We start from the raw sequence: 12218 nt of genomic DNA on the forward strand, positions 1-12218 counted from the left end.
TTTGAGAGCCACTACCATAGGCAGTGTACAAAGTATTAAGCAATAAGCCGTGATACCAAGAGGGAATAAAGATTCTCATTCACTGACTGAATCGCTAGGCTCTCATTTTATGCCTAATGAATTCCCTAAAATGAGACTTTGGTACTGTCAAGACCTGCACACACGTATACAGCTATAAAACCTTACCACAGAAGGAGCAAGCCCTTTTGAATTCTGTTTCTTCTTAGGTTTTGAAGGGGTTTGCTTGTCTAAGGTATTGTGAGCTCCACTGATTTGATTCACTTGCCTATAAAATCCATCTGCAAGATATTTGAAGGAAATTGGTTTAGGTTTCAGAACTTTGTTCCCATGCTGAATGTAATATTTATATATAAGATCTCAAAATTATATTCTTTATTAGATTAGTGAAATTAGAGGCCAGCAGCTCTACTTACTGTATCTCCTGTGGTGAGATTATACTGTGTGAGAAGGAAATAAGCACATGGATATTTATAGAAGCTTTATTCATACGGCAATTCTTATCACTGCTAAACTTTGAAGCAACCAAGATGTCTTTCAGTAGGGGCATGTATGAATAAAACCGTGGTACATCCAGACAATGATTTATTATTCTGTGTTAAAAAAGATGAGGATATACCAAGCCATGAACAGACCTTAAATACACACTACTGAGAGAAGGCCATCTGAAAAGGCTATATCGGTATGATTGCAATTATGACATTCCACGAAAGGCAAAACCATGGAGATAGTAAAAGATCAGTGGTTGCCAGGGCATGGGGGGAGAGCGAGATAAATAAGAGGAGCCCAGAAGGTTTTTAGGGAGAGAAGCTATTCTGTATGATACTATAAAGGTAGATACACGTCATTATACATTTGTCAAAGCCAATAGAATGCTTAATACCAAGACTGAATCATAAAGTACAGATAGACACTGGGTGATAATGACGTCTCAGTGTAGGTTCACCAATTGTTAACAAATGTTCAGCACTGGTGTGGGATGTTGACAGTGGGAGAGGCTATGGGGGGACAGGGTCTCTATCAGCACAGAGAGAACTCTAAGTGTTCTACTCAATTTTGCTGTGTACCTAAAACTGCTCTAAAAAAAGTCTACTAAAAAAATACATATTTATGAATGAAAGTAAGCAGGGAGATGATCACTGCTTTCTGCTTACGGCATCATGGGGTAATGTGAGCATAATTATGTTTAATCCAAGTCTTTAAAGCCTCTGAATTTAAAAAATTAAAATAAAAGACCATTTGCCAGTGAGATCATATGCTAATAATTTCAATTCTATCAATAATTTAGATAAATGCATTACAGTTCAGAAGACAACATGAGGTAAATATGGAGGGTATTCCTGGAACAATCACTAAGATCCTGAGAACTGAATGGAGCAGAACTGAGGAATTATGAAAATGTGCCCCCTGGTGGTAATCAGTTGAAAGCATTCTTTCATTCGAAATTACTCCGGAGCAACCCTGCATTTATCAACATTAAAAGGAAATTAGGTTACCCTTTTTGTTGCACCTGGTGTCCCAGACCATAATGTTGCCATCTCTTCCACCTGTACAAAAGACAGCTGTGAAGAAATAGTTTACCAAGAAGTTAACAAAACCAATCAATGATGCTTATACTTCAATTTAAATTTCCAAGAGTATCTATTGTATGTTAGGTACTGTAATTGGCACAGGGGATTAAAAATGATAAAATATATAGCTCAACACAAATAAGAGAAAGCAAAGTGGTGACGGGAAAAAGATAAGAAGTCAAAATGCTATGTTGAGCAAAAACGTGATAGAATAATCCCTCTGTGTGTTTTCTTGAAACCAAACAAAATATCATACTGTAAATTGTAGTAAGAATGATAATCAAGCAATAACCAAAATATATCGAGTGCTTACTATGTTCTAGACACTATGCTAAGTGCTTTTTTATAAATGACCTCAACCTTTGTTATCAACACTATTAGGTGGGAATTATCCTCGTTTTACAGATGAGCAAACTGAGGCACAGGGAAGATAAGTAACTTCCAAAGCTTTTTATTTTTGGCAGCATGCATCTAGAGCCCATACTGCAAACCTCCAAGCTATATTGTCTCTGTATAAAAATATGGACCAGATTCATATAAAATTTGTGAAAGGGGTTGCCTCTAGGGATGGAAAGAGGGCAATGAGATTTGAGAAGGGAACACAGAGGAACTCCAATTTATCTGTCATGTTTTATTCTTTAAAATCAAATTTAAAAAACCTCCGCTTTCTATATGAAGAGTGAACATTTAGCAAATTAATCCACCTGCATTAGCTGTAAACTCAGGTCAAAATACAAAAAACAACTACATCTGAAGGTCCTATAGACAGAACAAACACATGCAATTTTGGGGAGTCAACACCTGAAGCAAGTTACTGGCTTAGGATGTTACTTTTTTTTTTAAATTACTCAATGAATTTTATTACATTTACAGTTGTACAACAATCATCACAACCCAATTTTATCGCATTTCCATCCCAAACCTTCAGTGTATCCCCCCCGCAACCTGTCCCATTTGGAAACCGTAAGTTTTGCAAAGTCTGCAAGTCAGTATCTGTTCTGCAAAGAAGTTCATTGTGTCCTTTTTTTAAGATTCCACATGTAAGTGTAGCATTTGATGTTGGTGTCTCACTGTCTGACTGACTTCACTTAGCATAATTCCTAGGTCCATCCATGTTGCTGCAAATGCTGTTATTTCTTTCCTTTTAATGGCTGAGTAATATTCTACTGTGTATATGTACCACATCTTCTTTATCCACTCCTCTGTCAATGGACATTTAGGTTGTTTCCATGCCTTGGCCATTGTACATAGTGTTGCAGTGAGCATTGGAGTACCTGTATCCTTTCGAGTCATGGTTTTCTCTGGAGAGATGCCCAGGAGTGGGACTACTGGATCAAATGGTAGTTCAATTTTTAGTTTTCTGAGGAATCTCCATACTGTTTTCCACAGTGGTTGCACCCATTTACATTCCCACCAACAGTGCAATAGAGTTGCCTTTTCTCCACACCCTCTCCAGGACTTATTATTTGTAGATTTTCGGATGATGGTCATTCTGGCTGGTGTGAGGTGGTACCTCATAGTGGTTTTGATTTGGATTTCTCTAATAATGAGTGAGAATGAACATCTTTTCATGTATTTCTTTGGCCATCTGTATGTCTTGTTTGGAGAATTGTGTTTAGATCTTCTGTCCACTTTTTGATGGGGTTGTTTGGTTTTTATGGTATTGAGCTGCAGAAGGTGTTTATAAATTTTGGAGATTAATCCCTTGTCAGTCACTTCATTTACGAATATTTTCTCCCATTCTGTGGATTGTCTTTTTGTTTTGTTTAGGCTTTCCTTTGCTGTGCAGAAACTTTTAAGTTTAATTAAGTCCCATTTTTTTATTTTATTTTTTTTGTCATTACTCTAGGAGGTGGATCTGACAAGATATTCCTGTGGTTGTCAGAGAATATTCAGTTTTCCTCTAAGAGTTTTATAGCATCTGGTCTTATATTTAGGTCTTTAATCCATTTTGAGTTTATTTTTGTGTGTGGTGTCAGGGAATGTTCTAATTTCATTCTTTTACATGTGGCTGCCCAATTTTCCCAGCACCACTTATTGAAGGGACTGTCTTTTCCCCATATATTCTTGCCTCCTTTGTCATAGATTAGTTGACTGTAGGTGTGTGGGTTTAATTGTGGGCTTTCTATCCTGGTTCACTGATCTATATTTCTGCCTTTGTGCCAGTACCATACAGTTGTGATGATTGTTGCTTTATAGTATAGTCTGAAGTCAGGGAGCCTGATTCCTCCAGCTCTATTTTTCTTTTTCAGGATGTCTTTGGCTATTCTGGTTCTTTTGTGCTTCCAAATAAACTCTAACATATTTTGTTCTAGTTCTGTGAAAGATGTCCTTGCTAATTTGATAGGGATTGTATTGAATCTGTATATTGCCTTAGGTAGTATAGTCATTTTGATAATATTGACTCTTCCAATCCAAGAGCATGGTATGTCTTTCCATCTGTTTATGTCATCTTTGATTTCTTTCATCAGTCTTAGAGTTTTCAGAGTACACGTCTTTTGTCTCTTTAGGTAGGTTTATTCCTAAGTATTTTATTCTTTTTGATGTGATTGTAAATGGGATGGTTTCCCTAATTTCTCTTTCTGATCGTTTGTTGTTAGTATATAGAAATGCAGTCAATTTCTGTGTATTAATTTTGTATCCTGCGACTTTGCCAAATTCATTGATGAGCTCTAACAGTTTTCTGGTAGAGTCTTTAGGATTCTGTAGGTAGTTACTGCTTTTTTTGCGGTTTTACCCTGCGGGCAGCCACAGTTGTAGGTAGCATCAGTATCAGGCAGCTGAAGTGCCAACAGAAAGACCATCTTTTGAGCCAGAGGAACTAGGAAAAGCAGACCTGAGGCAACAAGAGCTGCCAAAGGGAATAGGAAACCTTGGAGAGAGCAGAGAAAGGGAAACCCTAATTCTGTGGTTAAACTTAGCACCAAGTCTACGGCTCAACCCCCCAAGCTGTATGTGTGTTGAAAACTAAAAGCACCCTGCAATTAAGGCTTAAAGAAATGAACTGAAATCTGATCTTCTGAATTGACTGCCTTCCTGCAGGTTTGAGTATACAATCTGACTATGATTTAACTGCTTATTAAAACAAAAACACCAACACTTCTGAGCTGTATAATAGAATTCAGGGTCCAACTTACCATTCCCAATGCCTAGGGTACAATCTTAAAATTACTTGTCCTATAAAGAGCCATCAAAATGAGTCATTCTCAAGGGAAAAAAAATCAACAGAGGTCAACCCCAAAACAACCCAGATACTGATTTATCAGGTCAGGTTGTAAAACATAAGTGACTATGTCAAGTGAAGCAAAGAAAGAGGCACTCAGTCAATGAAAAGATGAGATATCTCAGCAGAGAAACAAATAGAAATTATCAAGAACAAATGGAAATTTTAGAACCCAAACCCACAATTTCTGAAATGATAAAATTCACAGGACAGGCTTAAGGGCAGGATGGAAAGAACAGAGGAAAAGTCTATCAACTTGAGGACAGATCAACAGAAGTCATTCAATTTGAGGAAGAGAGAAAAATAAGACTGAATATTATGCTAAGAAGCCAACTGCATATTGTATGGTTCCATTTACACGAATGTGCAGGCAAATCTATAGAGAGAAACTAAGTTAGTGCTTAGGTAGAGCTGGGGAAAATGGAAAATACTGCTGACAGGTTCTGGTTTCTTTTCCAGCTGATGGAAATATTCTTAACATACACTTTAAATGGGTGAATTTTATGGTATGTTAATTCTATCTCAAATTTAAGAAAATTGAAAAAAATTAAGTTTTAAGGATTTATGGGACAATTTCAAAAGTCTAATACAAGAGTAATTTGAGTCCCAGGAGAGGAGAGAAAATTGGGCAGAAAACTTCTCAGAATTCAGTGAAAGACATTTGTAAATTCACAAATTCAAAAAGCTCAACAAGCCTCAAACAGGATAACTTTGAAGGGAACCATGCATGCCTAGACACGTAAGTCAAACCTCTGAAAACTAAGACAGAAAATCCTGAAGGCAGTCAGGAAAAACAACATATTACATGCAGGGAAATGATTCAAATGACCACAGCGTTCTCAACAGAAACCATGGAAGACTGTGGAACAACATCTTCAAATAATGAAAGGAAAAAAGGCTTCCAACCCAGAATTTCATACCCAACAAAAATATCCTTTAATAATGAAGATTAAATAAAGACATTTTCAGATGAAGGAGAACAAACAGGATTTATTAAAATCACACTTGCACTGCAAGAAATGTTAAGGGAAGTTCTTCAGGATGAGGAGAAATGGAATCAGAGGACAGGGGAAAGATGGTGTTGCTGGGGGAAATCATGAGTTCAGTTTTGGATATGCTGACCTTGAAGTGCTTGCAGGAAAGGTGAAAGCTGGAAATACAATCTGGTTCAATATAAATGGAGCAAAAAAAAAATCCTGGAATAGATGAAAACTGCCCAGGGAGAAGGTATAGACTGAAAAGAAAAGAAGGCCAGATACCAAATCCCGGGCTGTGCCAACACTTCAAATTAAAGAAGTGGAGCTCACAAAAGCAATCATGAAGGAATAAACAGAAAGACAGAGAACCAGAAGGCGCTGTATCAAAGTCCAAGGAAGAAAAACTTTTTATAAATTTTAAAATAAATGGCCAGAAGTGTCAAGTATTGAACAAGCAGAGGCAGGCTGATTTCAGGAAGAGAAAAACATATCGAACCAAATTAAGATGAGGACATTTAACCAGCCTTTTTTTTGTCTTTTTTTTTTGCAGTGTCTTGGGCCGCTTCTGCGGCATACGGAGGTTCCCAGGCTAGGGGTCAAATCGGAGCTGTAGCTGCCGGCCCACGCCACAGCCACAGACACAGCAACACGGGATCTGAGCTGCATCTGCAACCTACACCACAGCTCAGGGCAACGGCGGATCCTTAACCCACTGAGCAAGGGCAGGGATCGAACCCACAACCTCCTGGTTCCTAGTCGGATTCGTTAACCACTGAGCCACGATGGGAACTCCAGAGGACATTTAACCAGCTTTTGATTACTCTTAAGAAACTTAGAAGAGATAGGAAATAAAAAGGATGATAAAGGGGACTACAAGGTAAGGTGTTTAACTTTTTTGGACAGACCACAGATATGCTTGAATCTTCTTCTACGGAGAGCCAAGAGAGAGAAAGTTTGAAGATAAGAGGAGTTGTGGGGATGTAAGTGATGGCATAAGGTCTTAAGGAGGATTAAGAATGCTTCTCAACCTTATTTTACTGCACACTGGGATCCCTTGAGAAACTTTTAACAAAACTGAGCCTGGCCCACCTCCTACAGATTTACACTTAATTGGTATTTTAAAAAACCTCCCCAGGTGACTAATGTCAATCAGGGTTGAGAACCAGTGCCCTAGAAGAAGCATTGGCCTTAAACTGGAAAATGAAGAATGAAGAAGGTGCAAATTTGAAAGTAAGTTTGTAGGAGAAGAAAAAGAAACACTCATAATTATTTCTAATTATCCACTAGAAGTTCTAACATCCCTTTAACCACACAAAACAAATATCTGTAACTAACAATTAGAAATGAAGTTTCCTTGTTTTCAGGTGGTAGATACTTAGGGAAATATCTCCTACTATAACTATGTCCTATTGGAGTATTTGTAACCTGCCCATGTGGGGCTGCAAGAACTGAAATACGATATTTTCTACCATGTTACCCACACAAACAAACAAAACACTAAGCATTTATATGCTTCTCAGATTTTGGCGGGGGGGAAGGTGCATTCTTATTTCACCTCATTTTCTTTTCTCTTTTTACCGCTGCACCTGTGGCAAATGGAAGTTCCCAGGCTAGGAATCAAATCAGAGCTGCAGATGCTGGCCTAAACCACAGCCACAGCAACATGGAATCAGAGCTGCACCTGCAATCTACACTGCAGCTTGTGGCAACACCAGATCCTTGACCCACTGAGCAATAGCAAGGCCAGGAATTGAACATGCATCCTCATGCATAGTAGTCAGGTTCTTAAACTGCTGAGCCAAATGCGAACTTCTGTTTCCCTTTTTTATTGCCCTTTAAATAAACAAATTTACCTTAAGTAAATTTGCATGACCTTAAATTATTTTTCTAAACTCAGAGAATGAACTCTGACATAGAAGTGTAGCAAATGAGAATGTAAGCATACCTAACTTTATACCTTAGATATGTTAATGAAAAGTTAAGCAGAGATAAAAACTGTATGTTATTTTCCCTTAAAGGTTTCAGTCTCAACAGCAACCAACTGACCTTTTTAAAAAGTCCAAACCAGCTCAACAACTCAGTTTACTATTCCTGAGTGCTCAGGAATATTTATTCAAATGAAAATATTCCTTTTTAAAATAGGATTATTTTTTAATGATAAAACAGACTATAACGGGCATCTCTATTATTCTGAGATTAAAGTCAGATTGACTCATCCACTTCTTTGAGATGAATGTCTATTGTCTCGCTCTTAGTGAGAACCATGAAGGAGAAAACACACACACAAAATCCCCCAGAAATGAAGAGCTCATTAGACACCCCTGCTAAATTTTTCCCTAGCAGCTATAGTACTGTTCTGTATTACATCTTCTCCTTTATAATAATAAAATAAATATAGAAAGATTAATTGAGTAAATAATAGTTGAAAACATACCAGGGAGTTAATTACATGGCATATTTTTTAGGTAGAGAAATGTATCCAGTTTATCAGGTCTCCCATCCCAGCCTCACACTCCATTTAAATATTATAAGTAAAGTAACTATTTTACAAATGGAGTTAATCAGTGTCCAGTACTGGGTTTGACCTCAAAGGCCACTCAAAGTTGAACTGAGGTATTGTGGCTATTGGTGAATTTTTACCTTATCTGCAAGGTTATAGAAAAAAATGATCTGAACATGCTAGACTTTCAGGGACAAACTGGAGATAATATCCATTAGAATGGGACTAAAACTCAATTTAATTTCATTGAGGTTTTCAAGTCATATTAAGAATCTCAATCATCTATGTAGGTAAAAGAGCAACTCTGACAGGGAAAGGGTGGTAACAAATGCAGCTTCTTATTACTTCACCATGAAGGAGGTTAAGGAGATAAAAGAGGGTAAGCAGATACCTACCTTTCTCAAACTTAGAAAAGGCAACTGACTTGAGGCTGCACTGATGACCTTTGCATGTTCCCATCAGCTCACCAGCTTTCACATCCCAAAATTTGGCTGTTTGATCACCTGCTGCTGTAACCTTTCAAAAATAAGGTTTTACAGTTTAATAAAGCAACCCTTCACCAGTGTTTACCCAGATCCCAATAAAATAGAAGTCACTTACAAGCTTAAGTTCACCAGGGACCCAGGCCAGGTCAAAGACAGCATTCCAGTGAGCCATCCATTCTAAATAAAAAGAAAGAAGGTAAAATGTCTAAACTATGTTCTGTGCTATCCATATCAGTAACTGTTTATTTTTTATTTTTATTTTTTTTTTGTCTTTTTGCTATTTCTTTGGGCTGCTTCCGCGGCATATGGAGGTCCCCAGGCTAGGGGTTGAATCGGAGCTGTAGCCGCCGGCCTACACCAGAGCCACAGCAACGCAGGATCCGAGCCGCGTCTGCAACCTACACCACAGCTCACGGCAACGCCGGATCGCTAACCCACTGGGCAAGGGCAGGGATCGAATCTGCAACCTCATGGTTCCTAGTCAGATTCGTTAACCACTGCGCCACGACGGGAACTCCTTCCATATCAGTAACTGTTTAAATGCTTTGAAAGCTGTAGTGAAAAGGCCAGCGGTCAGTATATTACGGTCCAGGGGCCAAAAAGAATTTGTGGGCTCACACCCAGTACACATTCCTGTCATCACCACGTAAAACTACCATTTGATAGCAAACTGCTTCCCATGAGGTGATACATTCTCTAAAACGGAATCTTAACGACACATTCTCAAAAATCTTCATCACGCTTTCTGAATGGAGTCGAAAGTACTTTAGTTTGATATTTAAAGTTCTGCTCACTTTGGCTGTATCTCCCTATTCTCTGTATATCTTACGACAACCAGACTGGATCACTCCCTATTTCCTCCTTATATCCTATGCATTCATACCTCTAGGCCTTTGCTAATGTTTTTCCCTCCACTGCTCTAAATACCACAGTCCACCTCGAATGTCCCATCTTTCATGATAAATTTACCTTACCTTCTTTACTACCTACATAAGCTTTTTTTTTTTTTTTTTTTTTTTTTTGGTCTTTTTGCCTTTTCTAGGGCCACTCCTGAGGCATATGGAAGTTCCCAAGCTAGGGGTCCAATCGGAGCCACAGCCGCTGGCCTACGCCAGAGCCATAGCAACGCGAGATCCAAGCCATTTCTGCAACCTACACCACAGATCCTCAACCCACTGAGCAAGGCCAGGGATCGAACCCGCAACCTCATGGTTCCTAGTCAGTTTCGTTAACCACTGCGCCACGACGGGAACTCCTACATAAGCTTTTTGAGATACCTGTTGCATTTTCTTTGTATTCCTTTCTACATCATGTATAGATTTTGTTTATTTTCATTACCTCAACACTTGATTTACTAGTTCCAAATTATCAGCTTCTTCAGGTCAGTACAACTTTGCCTTATATATGGAAGAGGTCTTGTTCAATATAAATTTTTTCAATAGAACACTGACTTTTATTAAGGAAAATACGCCAGATGTTGCTAATAGAGTTGCTGCATTTACTTATTTATTTTGGCAAGCTCCTCTGTGAAAATGGATGAATCGTTCTCAGAAAAAAAGAGGATCCATCATTCCTCTAAACCATCCATAAACATTCCAGAGAAGAGGCAGATAGTCAGATTCTAGAAGAGGTGGCAGTGAGGAGATAGGCCGTCATGCAGGTGGTGGTGCCCAGCACAGATGGCATGATGAGCCCCAGGCCTCCCTGGTCCTAGGAGAATGCTCTGGACCAGAGTCTGTGAGGAAAGGCTGGGCAGGGCCTCCAGTCTTCACAGACCGACAGGCCTACGTCAGGTTAGCCCTGGGCCTTCTGTTCCAGCTGCACAGTGCACACCTCCTTCCGGACTGTAGTGCACAGGCCCACAGCGCAACTGGGGCTCTTCTTCCTCATCCCAGTGCTGTCCGCTGAAGTCAGGGGAAAAGGCTGCAGTCTCTCTACTGGCCGAAACCAGAGTCAGAGCCATGGGTTGTACCGTGGGTGTCAGTGAGGCCGAAACTCCCACAAATTGAATCTGGGGCTACGTGGCGAGCTCAGAACATTCTGGTGAGTCCCATCACTGTCCTCCAGAGCTGATGACATCCTTGCGGGTGAGGGTACAGGCTTGGATCAGCCCATGGGCCATGAATACCACCAGCCACTGATAGAAAAATATACCCTTCCTGCCCTTGGGAAAACTTCTGGCAATCTTCCCTTCTCAAAAGACATGCTCTCATTCTTACAATAACGAACTTGTTGCTCAGAACCTGCTGATTAATAGCTTCCAGAATCAGTGGATGAGCAACTGCATGAGGCGTGATCAGTTCCAGAGTGAGCTGGACAGCCCGGGGCTCGGTAAGGTAGAAGTCATCTCTCTCCTGACCCTTCTACAGCAGGGCCTGGCCAACAGGCACTTGGACAGCTGGCCTTGCAGTCCGAGCAGGTGATCAGCTGGGAAGCCCTCCGGGGGGTTCGTGCTGTGAGGTCACGAGCCCAGGGGGAAAGAGGTGAGGTGGTGTGCCAGCCAGTCCCCAAGGCTCTGCAGCAGGAGGGTCCGCCTCCTGGTGGCCCATGTGTTTCTCCAGCACTTGCCCCATACTGGTCAAGGTGATGAAGCCGTCGTGGGCTTAATATAAATATTTTAAAGAAATGTTTCTCCATATTAAGTATAAAAAATTTAACTTTGTAAAAGAAGAACTTTTTAAAATTCTAAATTGTATTTTTAACTTTCAGTAAAGGCTTTGCCACTGTTAGGTTATCAACAGAAAAACAGTCTACCATTTACTTTCAGCCTGGCCCCTACACAGACTCAATCAGAAGTGAATATCATTGAAAATGTATTCAAATAATAATTTCCTCGAGGCTTTATAATTAAAAATAATGTTAAAACAAATATGTTAGACCTCAACTTACCTTTGATGCACTTCTTTCTACCGGTTTGTGATTCTGTGTTGTATAACCTAACAAAGCCTTCTTCATTGGCAACTGCTAGTATATGCTCCATACTGGGAGCTAAATAAATAAAGAATAAAATACATGAAAAGATTTTAAAGGTAAGTTTAAAGCTATATAAACAACAGAATATAGATTAATTGAAAGCTACAAGGTAAACACAAAGAATCTGTTCGAAAAGATATAAGATGATTCTACCCAAATAATATCTATTACGGTAGAGAGGTTTTTCTGAATTAGATTGTACAAAATTTCATAATATCTAATTTAGTAAATGAGTCAAAAACACCAATCTTCAGACAATCTCTTATTTAGAGAAGGGCTGAATCAAGGATGGTACTTAAAACAAGAGAAATACTGGCATTCCCACTGTGCTGCAGTGGGTTAAGAATCCGAATGCAGTGCCTCTGGTCGCTGTGGAGGCATGGGTTCAATCCCCAGCCCAGTGCAGTGGGTTAAAGGACCTGGAGTTGCCGCAGCTGTGGAGTAGGTTGTGACTGTGGCTCGGATTCAATC

General features: G+C 39.5%; 1 protein-coding gene and 1 pseudogene across 1 annotated transcript in view; both read right to left on the minus strand.

The window, feature by feature from the left end:
• DTL (denticleless E3 ubiquitin protein ligase homolog) overlaps window positions 1-12218 on the minus strand; it is a 49587-nt gene that overhangs the window by 29737 nt on the left and 7632 nt on the right. Inside the window, 5 exon segments of the mRNA XM_013979970.2 lie at window positions 187-299; window positions 1515-1580; window positions 8685-8805; window positions 8890-8951; window positions 11664-11762. Coding sequence (XP_013835424.2) covers window positions 187-299; window positions 1515-1580; window positions 8685-8805; window positions 8890-8951; window positions 11664-11762 — 461 coding nt within the window.
• On the minus strand, window positions 9976-11654 carry LOC110255535 (annotated as a pseudogene).

The sequence above is a fragment of the Sus scrofa genome, chromosome 9, assembly GCF_000003025.6.
Source record: "Sus scrofa isolate TJ Tabasco breed Duroc chromosome 9, Sscrofa11.1, whole genome shotgun sequence".
In the NCBI taxonomy this organism is placed as follows: Eukaryota; Metazoa; Chordata; class Mammalia; order Artiodactyla; family Suidae; genus Sus; species Sus scrofa.